This window comes from Equus quagga, chromosome 14 (assembly GCF_021613505.1).
Source record: "Equus quagga isolate Etosha38 chromosome 14, UCLA_HA_Equagga_1.0, whole genome shotgun sequence".
Classification (NCBI taxonomy): Eukaryota; Metazoa; Chordata; class Mammalia; order Perissodactyla; family Equidae; genus Equus; species Equus quagga.
Genome location: NC_060280.1, coordinates 89,904,571 through 89,921,019, shown reverse-complemented (window position 1 = coordinate 89,921,019; position 16,449 = coordinate 89,904,571). Strand labels below are relative to the sequence as shown.

The following is a 16,449-nucleotide window of genomic DNA, read 5'->3' as shown; positions in this document are numbered from 1 at the left end:
GGCACTGCTCATCAAGCCACGCTGAGGCGGCATCCCACATGCCACAACTAGAAGGACCCACAACTCAAATATACAACTATGTATCGGGGGCTTTAGGGAGAAAAAGGAAAAAAAGTAAAAAAAAAAAAAAAAAAAAAGTAGAAAGTTCTGATTGGATGGGTTCATAAGCAGACTGGACATAGTAGAAGACAGGCACTGATACAAGTGTCTATCTCAAATAGCCAGAAAAAGAAGAGGACATTAAACCTAAATATAATAAAAGGGGATAAGACTAGAAACTAAAGAATGAGAAAGCAGAATAAAATAAATTGAAAGCTGGTTCTTCAAAAAAATTAATCTATCTAAATTCCTACCATGATGAAGAAAAAGAGAACACATAAATTACCAATATCAGGAATGAAAAAGTGGATATAATTACAGCTTTCAGACATTAATAAGAAATTAGAGGATATTATGAACAACTTTATGCCAACAAATTCCAAGTTATGGAATGGACAGATACAATTTAGCAAAACTAACACAAGAACAACTAGAAAATTTGAAGACTTTTTTAAATCTATTTATATGTTTGGTATAATTCACCAGTGAAACTATGTTGCAAAAGCATTGTGTGAAGAAAACCCAAAGACAGATGCACTGGTGAATTATTCCAAACATATAAGGAATAGATAGTTCAAACTTTATATAGTCTTTCAGAACAATTTCCAACTCCTTTTATGAGGCAGCATAAACCTGACAGAAGACTTAGGCGAGCATATTAAAATAAAAGAAATTACAAGACAAACCTCTCATTAACACAGACACAGAAATAACTTTATTATTTTTATTTTTTTAGGAAGATTCGCCCTAAGCTAATATCTGTTGCCAATCCTCTTTTTTTTCCTTAAGGAAGATTAGGCCTGAGCTAACATCCAGGCCAATCTTTCTCATCTTTTTGTATGTGGGATGCCTCCATAACAAGACTGACAAGCAGAGTAGGTCTGCACCTGGGAGCTGAAGCCACAAACCCAGGCCACTGAAGCAGAGCACATGGAACTTGAACCACTAGGCCATGGGGCCAGGCCCAGAAATAATCTTTCTAAAGCAGCATATTGAATCTACCAAATTAAAAAGCTAATAAGCTAATACATACTATGTCAGGTGTGGTTTATTCCAGGAATAGATATTGTTTCACCATTTAAAAATCAAGGAATATAGTAACTCACCATACTAACAGACTAAAGGATTTTTTAAAGAACCTGATACACGCAGAAAAGGCACTGCATAAAATTCAGTATCCATTTAGGATTTAAAAAAATCTTGGCAATCTGGGACTAAAATGGAATTCCTTTCATTTGATAAAGCTTATCTATAACAAACTTACAGCTATTATTATACTTAATGGTGAAATATGGAACACTTTCCCGTAAGACAGGAACAAGGCAAAAATGTTCATTTTCATCATTTCTATTCATCAATGTAAAGCAATGAGGCAAGAAAAATAAAAGATTAAGTTTAGAAATCAAGTAAGACTTTCTTTTATTGGTATTGACAGGATTGTATACACAGAAAATCCAAAATTATCTGTAAACTATTTGAATAAATAATTGGATTTAAAAACATCACTGGATAAAAGATCAATGCATAAAATCAATTGCAATTCTATGTGCTAGCCCAAAAAATTGAAAAAGTAAATATTTATAAAGCAAAATATACCACATACCTAGAAATAAACTAAACAAAGGTATTCAAGACCTCTACAATTAAAACTACAAAACACTGTTAAGAGAAATTAAAGATGACGTAGGTAAATGGACATATTACATTATGTTCATCAACTGAAAGACTCAATATTGTAAAGATGTTAAATTTTATTCAGGTTACTTTATGAAGTTAATAAAATTCCAAGCATAGTCCCAGAAGATTTATCTGTGAAAACTGATACGGAGATTTTAAAATTAATATAGAAACAAATGGGGAATGGAAAAGGCAAGACAATTTTGAAGAAGGAAACAGTTGGAAGGCTCTTGTTACCAGATTTCCAAAAACACTAGACAGCAACATAAACACTGAGAAGCCATCTTTAGCGATCCAGACATGTTAACAGATGACATCTCACCTTTCTGAAAGGACCTATAAAACTACTTAGTCCTGGCCGAGTTCCCAGACTTCACAGTTCCCTCCCAATGCTAAGCCCAGCATAAGCACAATGTGCTAGTTCACAGTACTACTACTTCTACTTCTAGATCTCCTCTGCACACTGCTGCCTCCTCCCCACCTCTCCATATACATGACAACTGTCAGAACTCTTATGATTCAGTTGGTGCAGACTCTACTGTGGTTTCCAGATGAGCATGGGAGCCAGTCCTAAACAAGTCAGCGGATTACATTCTTCTGGCCAGAGTGATTGGATAATGGTTGGCAAGTGAGCCAATCAAATTCAATTCTAACAATCATATTGGAATTGTTCAGACAGACAATCACTCTCTTCTCCCTGAGACCTCAACCTGGAAAGAAAGCAGCCTGGATCTTCTGGGGCCCACTATAACGAGAGTTAGCATGCCACCAAGAATAGCTAATACAAGAACATGCACAACCAAGACATGGAGACAGAACTCATCCAGAAAACATCTTTTTAGCCAGAGGATCCAAACATGCTTGAAACTAGTCATACCTAAGAAGTTTTCAGAAATCAAACCAACAAATTCCCTTTATAGCTTACAAAAATGAAAAGATAAGCCAGAGATTAAGAAAAGTTATCTGCAGTATATGTATATATAATATACATATTATAATTTATGTATATATAATATATAACACACAGTTTATACATACATATGTGTATGTAATTAGATATAGAGAAACACATACATACAATAAAAGACAAGTAACCAGAAGGAAACCCTTCAAATGAAAAAGGAACCAAAAATGGGTAAAATGCTTAAAAGGTGCCCTCATTAAAGATATCCAAACAGCCAATAAGCACATAAAGAAGTATTCACCATTACATACCAGGCAAATGCAAATCAAACCCAAAAACATTACCCCATCCTCTGCCAAATTAAAAAGTGGTGGCCAGGTGTGTGGAACAATTAGGACTTTCACATATTGCTTTTAGGATTATAGGTGGAACCAAACTTTCTGAAAAATCAGAATACCTACCAAAATAAATATAAGGTCTACCCTATGATTCAGTAATCTCATTCCTACATACAAAGCATACACCAAGAGTAATAAGTGTCTAAGTCTGTCAAAAGACACTAAAAGGCAAACTAAACTTAATGTTGAGAAAAGCCAAACACTTAACTGTACATATTGTATTTTAATATTTATATAAATATAGTGAACAATCAAACCTAATAAATTATTATAATAAATTATAATAAAAGCCAAAATTGTGGTTGCCTCTATGGAACAATTATTGAGAAGGCAGATGAATGAAGTTTGCAGAGTTGTGGAAATGTTCTATGCTTATCAGGGGGTACGCATATGTGAAATTTCATCAAGCTGCACATTTACGATTAGCACACTGCATGCATATTAGTGTATGCATGCCTTAATAAAACAGTAAAAGGTGTTTAAAGGGAAATGGTAAACTATATTTTTAGAAGTAAAGGGAAAACATAATGGAAGGAAAAAGTGTAGCTAGATGCACCTGAAGCAGGGCAAACCAAATAGCTTTCATCTTCTTGAATTAAAAAAGTAATAAAATCTTCCCTCTTTGAAGGTATCAAATATAAATCTTCCTGCACTGAAATGAGATGACAGCCTGTCTGATGCTTACCTCAATTATACTTAATTTTCCTCATTCTCCACAGCTCTTCTCCCTGCTTTTTTGAGTTCAAAGTGGGCTTGTATAGATGCGTATTTCCCTATGAGCAAAGTGACATGATGGGATTGGACTACATAGATGACACCAGTACTTGCTCCAAACTGAGGCCAACTCTTGAGTCAGTTGATGTGCCAAAAGGACTGTAATATCAGCAAAATGACAATGCTAGAACTTGCCAGATAATCCAAGAAGTTGTGTATGCCCATGATGGACTAATTTAGAGATGTCAATGGAGCCGTTGCCTCTGAGGTAACTAAAGCCAAGCACTTATGTCCTGTTGTATTGATCAGTGGGGTCCAATAATGAGGAAAATGAGCTGGAAACTGGAGCCCACCAGGCCCCCTATGCATCTGTCTCCCTGTCTCATGGCCCCACTCAACAGCTTCTTCCCTCTGCCTTCCAATTGTCTAATCTGGAACTGGCTAAGGAAGTGATTCTGGGAAATGTAGTCCCAGCCATGCCCAAATTAACACAAGTTAAGCCAGCCCAACCAACTTCACTTCTAGCTTTCTTGTCACAAGGTCTTTTTTTAAAACTCAAACATTGGGTCCAATTCCCAGCCACAAGCAAGGACAAAGAACAAAATACAAAAACAGCTTATCAGATGAGACTCTTCTTTCAAGACCTTTGCACTATTAACCTCTGCTGAAATTACTTATTAGACAGGAAAAGCTTTCAATAGTAAAAGCTGGTAACCTCAAAAACTTTAAGTTCTCTTACTAAAAAGAAGGGGAAAAAATACTGGGTAGGCAATTTTCAGTAACTGCCATACTAGATGAAAAAGTAATTACAAATACCAAAGTGTCACATCATAATCACCGGAGACAATAAGAATCAATTACAAGCTAAATTTAAAAAGGACCACTCTTGCCTACATATGAAAAAATATATTTCAAATGCCCCATGGGTCCAAAAGACTTTGTAATGGAAATAACATTTACATCTAAACCAAAATAAAGGCACTCTATAATAAAACAATGTGGCTGGAGCTGAAAAGGTATTAGAGGAAAATTTATCACCTTAAATATTCATATCAGAAAATAAAAACTGAAAATCAATGAGCCAGCAGTCCACTTTAAGGATGAGGCACTGGTCTTTGCTTCTAGTATGAATTTTCTTACACACAGTAAGAGATGTTCACGAAGGCATCACCACATGGTTTACATACACAGGGTTCCTCTCAGTTGTAAGTTCTCCAAAGTCTTCAAAAAGATGAACGACAATTTCCTGCTCTCTTACATTCATAGGGTGTCTCCACAGTGTGAGATCTCACATGTTACCTAAGGTTTGAAAAAGTTTTGCAGACATTCCCATATTCCTTACATGTTTTCTCTAGAGTGAGTTTTCAGATGTCTTCGAAAGTAGGCAGGACAAACAAAGGCTTTCCCACATTCCTTACATTCATACGGTTTCTCTCCAGTGTGGCTTCTGACATGTCTTCGAAAGGATGAGGGACAACTGAAGGCTTTCCCACATTCCAGACATTCAAAGGGTTTCTCTCCGGTGTGCATTCTTGCATGTACAGTAAGGTATGAAGAATGGCGAAAGGCTTTCCCACATTCCTTACATTCATAGGGTTTCTCCCCAGTGTGTGTTCTCATATGGATCCTAAGGGCTGAAGGATAAATAAAGGCTTTCCCACATTTCTTACATTCATAAGGTTTCTCTCCAGTGTGAGTTCTTATATGTACTGTAAGGTGGGAGGAACTAATAAACGCTTTCCCACATTCCTTACATTCATAAGGCTTCTCTCCACTGTGAGTTCTCAAGTGTTCAGTGAGGGATGAGGAACGACTAAAGGCCTTCCCACATTCCTTACATTCATATTGTATCTTTCCAGTGTGATCTTTCACATGTGCTCTAAAGGATGAAGGACAACTAAATGCTTTTCCACATTCCTTACACTCATAGGGTTTCTCTCTACTTTGATTTTTCACATGCGTATTAAGGGAAGTAGGGAGATAAAAGGCTTTTCCACACTCCAGACATTCGTAGGGTTTCTCTCCAGTGTGTTTTCTCATATGGATACTTAACGAGGAGGGACAGTTGTAGGCTTTCCCACATTCCTTACATTTGTAGGGTTTCTCTCCTGTATGTGTTCGGACATGTACAGTGAGTTTTGAGGACTCGCTGAAGGCCTTCCCACACTCTTTACATTCATAAGGCTTCTCTCCAGTATGAATTCTTATATGTATTATAAGATGAGAGGAAGAACTAAAGGCCTTCCCACACTCCTTACATTCATATGGCTTATCTCCACTATGAATTCTTTTGTGTTTGGAGAGTGAGGAGGAACAACTAAAGGCCTTCCCACATTCCTTACATTCATAAGGCTTATCTCCACTATGAATTCTTTTGTGTTCTGTGAGGGACGAAGAACAGCTAAAGGTTTTCCCACATTCTTTACATTCATAATTTGTCTTTCCGGTGTGAATCTTCATATGTGCCCGATAGAATGAAGAACAACTGAAGGCTCTGGTACATTCTTTACATTCATAGGGTTTCTCTTCAGTGGGAGTTTTCACATGTTTCTTAAAACAAGCGAGAAAATGGAACGCTTTCCCACATTCCTTACATTGATAGGGTTTGCTTCCAGTGTGAGACCTGATGTGATTCTTAAGGGATGAATGATCTGTGAAGGCCTTTTTACACTCATGGCATTCATAGGATTTTACTTCAGTTCTCTTGAGTATATTAAGATTTGGAATTTGGCTGAAGGTTTGTCCACACTGATTTTCTTCATTGCATTCATAGATGTTCTCAACCACATGACTTCTTTTAAAAATAAAAGGCACATTATTAGTAATATACTTTTACCAGTTTTAGTAACTATATATGTTTTCTGCCCTGTCAAGTCATAAACTGAAAGTTCTCATAGAGGGCTCTACAAAAGCCAATATTATCACTGAGTTTTTGACTTAGAAGATTTTTCTGATAATTGCTTACAACTGAATTAAGTGTCAAACATTGAAGATATTAGTCTCATTTGTGGGAAAAAATACCTTGTGAAAATTCTTTATGAAATCACAATTTCTGACCAAGTTTTAAATACGTTTTTTAAATTTCATGACATATTATGATTCTCTCCTGAGACACTACTTTCTCTTGTATGAGTGGCACTCACCTCAAATGTCTCTCATGATTTTTGTTCAGATAATCAATACCATGGTATTTCCAGTTTTTGTGCAAAATGGATGACCAGGAATCACTCCTTTTGAATCTTACTGTTTTCTGTTCCTTGGATGTTTTTTCTCCATAAATATTTTGTGGAGTGACTGATTCATTAGTTTTAAGTTGGGTCTCAAAACCTAAAACAAAAAAGGAAATACACTTATGAACAAAGGATTTTTGGCAGTTTGGCTATTTAAGGACTTTGGTAATGAGCACAAGGGTCAAAATGGTAAGCAACTGATGAAGAAATAATTTCATGGTGATTGAGACTGATGGTAATATAAATAGGGTATTACCAGGAGAGCAAAACAGAAGGGAACTGGATAAAATGCACATGACTAAACACTAACTTACAAAGATGACATATGGAAGGTCTTTCCCAAGAAAAAGTGAAAGGAGTGATAAAAAGTCAAAATAGTAATCTAAAGTATCTGTGGAAGACTGGCCTCCTCAGACAAAACAAAGCTTTGTTCTGCTTTTATATGATTTTTCCAAATGTAATATTCCCCAAACAGGAGAGTTTCTCCCAAGGATTCTTGCCTTCCTGATGCTCCCCCTGGATAGGTCCTCTCTTCACTCTCTCCAGGTCCTCCTCTTGTTTCCAATGGGAGATCAAACAGGGTGTGTGCAGTGGATATCCTGTCAATGCAGAAAGGCATATCACGAGGGCAAAAAGCAAGAAACCACAAACATTTCCATGAGACAGGGCCAAAACTTTGGTCTTCTGATCCTCTAAAGATGGGCAAATGTGAATCTAACTGCAACAAAATGTTGATTTTTTTTTTTTTTTTTAAGTGGAGGTAGATGTATAGGGAAGACACAGCCTCTCATGTCTAGAACTGATCTGACATTCCCATCTAAACCTCAATATATTAGAAGCAAGTCTGATACTTACAGTCAGGAAATTTTGTTCTTCTGTTGAACAAAAATAACCTCACAGAAAACCAATCTTAGACAAAGTTACTCTGAAACCATGATAAAATGAAACAAAACAAGGTAACTTTACAATTTAGTCTAAGGACAGAAAAAAAAAATTACTGTGCCACCCACAAAAGACTGAATAATAGAATTTCCCCCACTTTCTGTCAACATCTAATCTAAAATGACCACCTGTGGATTGGGTTGAACAGTGTCCCTCAAAAATTCAGGTCCAAATAGATCAATGCAACAAAATAGGGGGTCCAGAATCAGACCCACATAAATACAGTCAACTGATCTTTGACAAAGGAGCAAAGGAAATACGTGGAAAAAAGACCATCCTTTCAACAAAGACTGGAACTAGACATCAACATGCAAAAAAATAAATCTAGACACAGACCTTACACTCTTCAGAAAAATTAACTCAAAATGGATCACAGACCTAAAAGTAAAACACAAAACTATGAAACTCCTAAAAGATAACACAGGAAAAAATCTAGATGACCTGGGGTTTGGTGATGACTTGTTAGATACAACACCAAAGGCACAATCCACGAAGAAAAGAATTGACAAGCTGGACTTCACTAAAATTAAAAGTTTTGGCTCTGCCAAAGATACTATCAAGAGAATGAAAAGAGGAGACACAGACTGGGAGAAAACATCTGCAAAAGACACATCTGATAAAGAATTGCTATCCAAAACATATAAAAAACTCCTCAAACTCAATAATAAGAAAACAAACAACCTGTTTAAAAAATGGGCCAAAGACTCTGACAGATTCCTGATCAAAGAAGATATACAAATGGCAAATGAGCATATGAAAAGATGCTCCACATCACATACCAGGAAAATATAAATTAAAATGACAAGATACCACTACACACCTATGAGAACAGTGAAAATCCAGAATACAGACATCACCAAATGCCGGCAAGGACATGGAACAACAGGAACTCTCATTCATTGATGGGAGGAATGCAAAATGACACAGCCATTTTGGAAGACAGTTTGGCAGTTTCCTACAAAACTAATCTTACCATACAATCAGGCAATCACACTCCTTGGAATTTACCCAAAGGAGTTGAAAACATGTCCACACAAAAACCTGTACATCCTCGTTTATAGCAGCTTTCTTCATAATTGCCAAAATTTTGATGGAATCAAGATGCCCCTCAGTGAGTGAATGGATAAAGTGTGGTACATCCAGACAATGAAATATTATTCAGCACTAAAAAGAAATGAGCTATCAAGCCACGAAAAGACATGGAAGAAACTTAAATGCATATTACCAAGCGAAAGAAGCCAATCTGAAAAGTCTATACACTATATAATTCCAACTACATGGCATTCTGGAAAAGGCAAAACTATGGAGACAGTAAAAAGATAAACGGTTGTCACCAGTTAGGAAGGAAGAAGGGACGAACTGGCAGGTCACAGAGGATTTCTAGGGCGGTGAAACTACTCTATATGATACCATAATGGTGGATACACATCATTACATATTTGCCCAAACCAGAGAATGTACAACGCCAAGACAGAACCCTAATGTAAACTATGGACTCTGGGTGATGATGATGTTGTCAATTCAGGTTCACCAATTACGATAAATATACCACTCTGGTGGGGGATGTTGATAGGGTGGGAGGCTATGTATATATGCACACAGTGGATATAATCGGAAATCTCTGTACCTTCAACTCAATGTTGTTGTGAACCTAAAACTGCTCTAAAAAAATTAAGTGTACTAAAAAAAATTTAACGTCCACCTAGAACCTCAAAATGTTGCTTTATTTGGAAATAAGATCTTTAAAGATATAATCAAGTTAAGATGAAGTTATACTGGATTATGGTGGGCCTTAAATCCAATCACTGGTGTCCTTATAAGGAGAGAGAAAGACTCAGAGACAGAAGAAAAGTGGCCATATGAAAATGGAGGCAGAGTTCAGAGTGGTACAGCTGCAAGCTAAAGAACACCAAGGATTGCTGGCAACACCAGAAGCTAGGAAGAGACAAAAACGGATTTTTTTTTTCCATTGGGCCTTCAGAAGGAGTAATGGCCCTAATGACACCTTGACTTGAGACTTCAAGCCTCCAGAAACATGAAAGAATAAGTTTCTGTTGTTTTTAGCCACCCAGTTCATGGTACTTTGTTATGGAAAGCCTAGGAAACTAAGACAGCCTGCTTCCACAGACCCACCCCCAAATTACCCAACCAAAGTACAAATCCTATAATATAGACTTTCTTACACCCTCTTACTGAGACACTCCACAGCTCCCCATAGCTTGAGTGTTCCCCCTCAATGCACTGAGTAATAAACTCCACTTGTTAACTATAGTATGTTCCTGGTGGTCTTTGAATAAAGGGCATTGATGTCAGTAAAATTCTCAAAAGGTCCCAAACTACAAACCTCCCTGTGCCCCAAAGTGACCCACACTTTCAATATTTAACAAGCCTTGAGGCTTTCAACCACAAGAAAAAGGAAACGTGAGTTCAATACACAGATGTTTATTTTCATGGTGAAGCTCCTAGACTATAAACTCTTTGGGGTCAGTGATTACGTCTGTCTTATCTACCAATGTATTCCAATTCCACAGCCTAAATCCTAAAACAAAGTCAATTAATAAAACTGTTTTCTAAACAACTAAATGAAGGAATGTTGTCATTCTTACCTAGTGAGGCCAGGTTCTGCAAGTTTTCCAGCATCACATCTCTGTAGAGGTTCCTCTGAGCAAGATTCAGCAAATCCCACTCCTCCTGAGTGAAGTCCACAGCCACATCCTCAAAGACCACTGAGTCCTAAAACATCGCATATTTTCTTTTCAGAAAGGCTCCAACTCCCCCAATGTGTTCATGATGAGGCTGATAACAGTGGGGAACTCAGGATGAATTCATAGGTAGTTCTGAAGATTTTATGGTCTTCCAACATCTTACCAAGGACTTAGTCATCAGATCTCTCTCTCTTTCTATGCACACATCCTTTCCTGACTGATCAAATCCTGTCTCACGGACTTAACACTTCTAAAACACTAAACTGATCTCTCCACAGTTTGATGGTGACTAATTCCAGTCTCCTAATGATCCAGAACAGTCCAGAGCATATAGCAGAAAAGAGAACCACTCTAGAAATGAAATAATTTCCATGTTGACACCAGCCATCCTTGTTACAGAAACGATTTCACCTGCTTACTTCTCTCCCCTCATAGCAAGAACAGTGAAACACTGGATCAAATCTGGATAAGGTTTTAATGAATAAAAACACTGAGGGACAGGGAGCTTTTCTTTCTGTTTTTCCCCCCACAAACCTGAGGCCCAGGAGCCCGCAGAAGCACCACTTTCTACCTAGGCCCACAGTTGGCCATGTTTCCTTACACTCTTGGTCGGGTGTCTGCAAACTCCAGCACAGGGGCTAAAGCCAGCCCACCACCCAACTGTGTAAGTGAGGTTTTATTGGAACACAATAAAAGATTTGTTCCTATAATGTCTATGGCTGCTTTCACAGTAAAATGGCAGAGTTGAGTTACAATAGAAACTCTGCTCTCCAAAGCCTAACATACTTACCACATGGCCCAATACAGAAACAGGCTGCTGATCCTGCTCTATGGAACTAGGAGATCGATGACCTGGCAGAATGGAAATACTCTTTTGGAGAATTATCAGCTCTTACTTACCATATTTTTCCGTGATTCAGCAGCTGTTCTTTCTTCCTCCATGGTCCCTTCATGAACAAAGGCAGGGTATTGAGAAGTTAGAGCTGGGGCGGAAAGACGACATGAGAATCCACGTCTCCCCACAATTCCCACACTCATCAGCCTGGATAATGCAGCACATCCATTACGAGTGACTACTCCCCTCAAAAAACACACACAAACATGCACACGCATACTCACAAGACACACGAGCAAAGAAACTGATCTTGTAGGAAGGTGGAACAATCTTTTCTCCTCTAGAGCTGGAAAACAGTGTTCTGGTCCTTGCGGATCATTAAAAAAAGAGGTTAAAAGTCCCAGTTTATAAATTAACTGAAGTCTTAAAGTTTAGCTGCCCATTTGCCCAGGATAAGGAAAAGCATAAAAAGTATCAGACAGTGCCTTCAACCGTAAGAATATAAATTCTGTCTCAAATCCAAGAAAGCACTGACTTATATGCCAGACTTCTGGCAGCTCTCCTCCCAATATTTCTTACTTCTGCTCCCCTTAGCAGGCTAACAGGCTTTAACGCTCATCTACTAACCATTGGACCCTCCCCTCCATGGGCTGCAGTCCCTGAAACCCGGTTTTTGAGAAAAGAGCCTCAACTGACTGAATTCCACATGCAGGAGGCATGCTCTAATTCTCATGTTAAACTTTGCCTGTACAGTACAGCAGCAGCAGAAAAAGAATACTTGAAGTTAGCAAATGTATCATCTCTGAGAGTGACAGCGCAGCACTGTAGCACACATTTCAAATAAGAAAAATGCAACAGTTTCTTCCACTGCAATGGATCAAGCAGTGTATTTTAAAGCGAATAAAAACTGTAACATTCTTTGCTATATTAATAACAACGTGTGCCATTTCAGCAACCATGATGTTAGAACGACTTTGCAGAGTGATGTCCATACCTTTGCAAAGAGATTATTCATTTCCTAGAAACTCTGCAAATCAGATATCATTACAACCAGTTTATAGTTGAGAAATCTTAGAAAGAGTCAATGAACCACACACTCAATGTTATCCAATTAGAAAGCTGCTGAGATGTGTGTAACTCAGGATGTCTTACATATACAGATGTGTGAATGCAGGTCTATCTGTCTTCAAAGCCTAAAAGCCCAGTGAGTATATTCCTGAACATAAACTTTAGAATTTAGTTGTTAATGAGGCCCGCATTCCCTAACATTACCACAGTCTGGCCTAAAACTCTGCTGGGCTCTTTAAAGAGTAGACAAATGAAGTGTTCTACTCGAATGTTTTATTTTGCAGCTCCTCTTGATTAAGCCCTATGTCTTGAGCAAGGATGTTTCCCTTAAGGCCCTTACCTCCGGCTCCTTCATTTCATATCTATTTAGGTAATATTTACCCTGATCCTACCACATGCAGTCACAGGGGTACACTGCTAAACAAAACAGAATAATTCTGAAGCATGTGGATGTTACATTGTTTTGAGGGAGGACAGTAAATAAACAAAATATATCAGGTAGTGGTATATGCCATACAGAAATGCAGCACATTTTAGGGACAAGGAGGCACACATAATTTATCTTTAGCGTCTCAGGACTAGTTATGCGGTAGGGTAGAAGTAGAAAATTAAAAGAACTGTTTCAGATAATAATGGAAACCCACAGCTGGAGTGTATATACGTTTATATATTTATAAATATCATCAACTCCCAGAGAAGAAAAAAATAGCATCAACGGGCTAACCACTGACCTAAAGGTTGGAAAAATAATAGCATAAAGGTTTACAAAAATGAAAATAAGACAAAATAATATTTAAAATATTAAAAAAACAGAATCAGAATAATTAACAATGTGTCCTTTGAAAACTAATGAAATTGACAAATACTAAGCAATTTTCTTTAAGAACAACAGAGCGAAGACAACAAGAGTTATGAATGGGTCATAATTACAGATGTTACATGGAGCATATAACAAAAAAATTAAGACAACAGTTATGAAAATGCACAATGGATGAATTTCTAGAGAGAAGTACAACTTTCCAGCAATGATCTAAAATAAATACAAATCTGATTACATCCAGTCATTAGAGGAAAAAGTCAGTAGTTTAAAACATGCCCACAAAAGAAACAGAAGTTACTAACTGTTTTACAGGCAAGTTCACTAAATAAGTAAGGATTCATAATTCTATGGGGGGAGGGAGGATTTTTTCCTGAGTGTTTCCAAGACCAGAAAAGTCCAACTCAAAAAAAATATGAAAGATCTCATTCATACACATAAGTGCAAAATATTAGTACAGTCGAGAAATGAAAAATGAGGATAGTAATCGCAAACTAATTTCACTTCCTCCTAGGAAGGGGGTTAAAAATGGAATCATAGATTAATATAATTCATCACATTAACAGAAAAAGAGCATATCCTCTTAGATACAAAATAGTGACTTATTCCTATCGATATCCATTGTGATGATAATTTAACCCACTAGGACTAAAAGGGAATTAATTTTAATTAAAAATATATATATATTATCTACAAACACCTAGAGCAAACATCCTATTTAATGGTGAAACGGTAGAATAATTCTTTCTGGGATCAGGAACAAGGCAAGGATGCAAATTACATGCTGTTCCACATTGAACTGAAGTTCCTGGCAAGTGCATTGAAGCAATAAAAAGAAATCCAGGGTACAAGGAATAAAAAAAGAAAACGCTGAAACTGGCAGATGATCACACTTTGTGTGAAATTAAAAAAAACTACAGATAAGTGATTAAAATTATAGCTGCATTCAGCAAGGAGGAGGGTCACAAAGATAGTAAATAATCAGTCCAGCTTTATGCACCTGAATATAATGTAGCAAACCCTGCCCAACGGCAGGGTAAAAGTCACAGGTTAAATAATCTCTCCCGCACCAGGAGGGGCGAGGAGAGGACGGAGCTGAGGCAAATGTCACCCCGCGCTCGCCGAACACGCCGAAATTCACAGACAGCGCGGCCACAGCCAGGTTGAGCTCTCTCCCGGTGACCCGACTGGCAGGGAGGTTTTTCCCTTCCGGAAAGAGAGCAGAGGATGCTTTTGGAGGCCGACTAACATAAGCAGGAGGTTCCGCAACTCCAGCCCGCAGCGGACTCACCGACTGCTGGATCCAGCCCAGAGTCGCGGACTCGGAGAGTTCGGGACGAGCCGCAGCCGCGGACGGAGCGGGCCGGGGCTCTCTGAGGAAGCGCCGCGGCGGGGCGAGGCTCCGGCGTCGGCCGCCCTTTGACCGCCGAGCCCCAAGGCAGAGCTCTCCGCTTCCCGCGCACCCAACCTGGGGCGGGCCCGGCCCAGCCGGGCAGGGAGCACACGGAGGCGAAAATTCACCTCACACGCGAGCGAGGGCAGGAGGAGATATGGCCGCCGCTTCGCGCACGCGCAGAAGCGGCCCTGCTTCCGGTTTCTGCGCCGCGCACAGCGTAGGGGGCGGGGCCTCAGGAGCGGGGAAATAGGGATTAAGGAAGGAAGGGAGTAGCGGGGAAGCAGGGCGCTGGCTGCTTCCAGCAATGAATGGAGGAGAAATTCTAGTTGCCTCCCGCGGAGGCACACGGTGGGTCCCTAGAGCAAGAGTTGGGTTTGAACGGGGCAGAGACCATGCTAGAGGCGGGGCTTGGTTGACTAGATGTGAGGGGCGGGGCTGGGGCGGGGCTGGGGCGAGACCGGGGATAGGGGCGTGGCTTAGGGTGGGGACCAGGTCGAGGGGCGGGACTTGATTGCAAATTCCCAGCGAGCTAAATTTGGCGAGGTCTGGGGGTGGGACTAAGGTGACTAAGACAAGGGGTCTCCCATCCAGGTTCTCAGGAGTCAGAGACAGGATGCTCATTAACTGCGTGTATACCTACCCTTCTACACGTTGCCTTACACAGGACACAATACTTCTAACTCGAAGCCTATAGCAGCCTATGAGATCTCCTTTCCATTCATTCAGTCCTTTCATTAGGCCTTTAGTTTTCCCTTTCATTGTTTTATTGATTACTGCTCATGTAGAGGAAGGTTGTTGATAATAGTTTATGTGGGTCATTTACCTGGACACCTTGCTGACCCCTAATAGTTGTTAGCTCATTATTTTGGACTTTCAGTATAAATAAAATCTTTTGTGCATATTTTTTTCTTGTTCTAATAGTAACATTTCTTTTTTTCTTGTTTGTTCAGAGCTTTTCAAACTATGTTATAAAGTCAGAAGGAAATCAAGCATTCTTGATTGGTCAGTAATGATTATCAAGGTTCCTTGGTAAGCTATTTGCTATAAGTTGTGGCCTTTATCAAGTTAATAAAGTCCCTTTTTAAGTCTGGTTATGAAGACACTTTACCAACTTTTAATCATTATCAAATGTTTTATGCATCTATTGAATTGATAACATAATTTTGCTCCTTTAACTTAGTTTATGATATCATATCTGTATAAAATATTTAACTTTTTATAACCCGATGAGTCTATACTTTTTAAAAAAATGGTTTCTGAGTTTCCTAGCTTCCTTTTAAAAGTCTTCTGAAACCCTAGAATATAAAAATATTTTCCTGATTTTCTTCCAAATTTTAGTATTTGTAAACCTTTTCAATCTTTACGCCTCCAGGAATATCTTTTGATATGTAGTATAAGGTAGAGGTCTTTTATGTTATTAAGTGACAGACAGGCTCTGTGTATTGGCGCCTAGGTTGTTTATTTCTTCACTACAGGTTTAGACCCACTAGCTCAAAAGCCCACTGGCACCAAACTCAAATTGTGACACATCCAATTATTTTTAAAATAGCCCAAAGAAGCGTTTTTAGCTAATTAAAGCCTGCCTGCTTTGCACACCCCATGAAATCTCACCCAGCATCTGCTGACATTGATAAAATAGAGCCTTTGGTTATAAGATCCCAAGG

At 38.7% G+C, this 16,449-nt stretch overlaps 1 protein-coding gene across 1 annotated transcript; it reads right to left on the bottom strand.

Moving 5' to 3' along the window:
• Window positions 1-1,536: 1,536 nt before the first annotated feature.
• On the bottom strand, window positions 1,537-14,916 carry ZNF699 (zinc finger protein 699). Its single transcript, XM_046638005.1, has 6 exons — window positions 14,681-14,916; window positions 11,570-11,616; window positions 10,571-10,697; window positions 7,523-7,621; window positions 6,936-7,119; window positions 1,537-6,586 (listed from the first exon to the last, which is right to left on the bottom strand). The coding sequence occupies exons 2-6, from the start codon at window positions 11,609-11,611 to the stop codon at window positions 5,131-5,133; spliced, it is 1,908 nt and encodes a 635-aa protein (XP_046493961.1). The 5' UTR covers window positions 11,612-11,616; window positions 14,681-14,916; the 3' UTR covers window positions 1,537-5,130.
• Window positions 14,917-16,449: the final 1,533 nt, after the last annotated feature.

Coding starts and splice junctions, on each gene's coding strand:
- ZNF699 (XM_046638005.1), bottom strand. CDS start 11,611: ATGGAGGAAGAAAGAACAGCTGCTGAATCACGGAAAAATATG. Junction 7,622..10,570: donor GCAGAACCTGGCCTCACTAG/GTAAGAATGACA, acceptor CTGCATTGACAG/GATATCCACTGCACACACCC. Junction 7,120..7,522: donor CCAGGGGGAGCATCAGGAAG/GCAAGAATCCTT, acceptor TTTTTGTTTTAG/GTTTTGAGACCCAACTTAAA.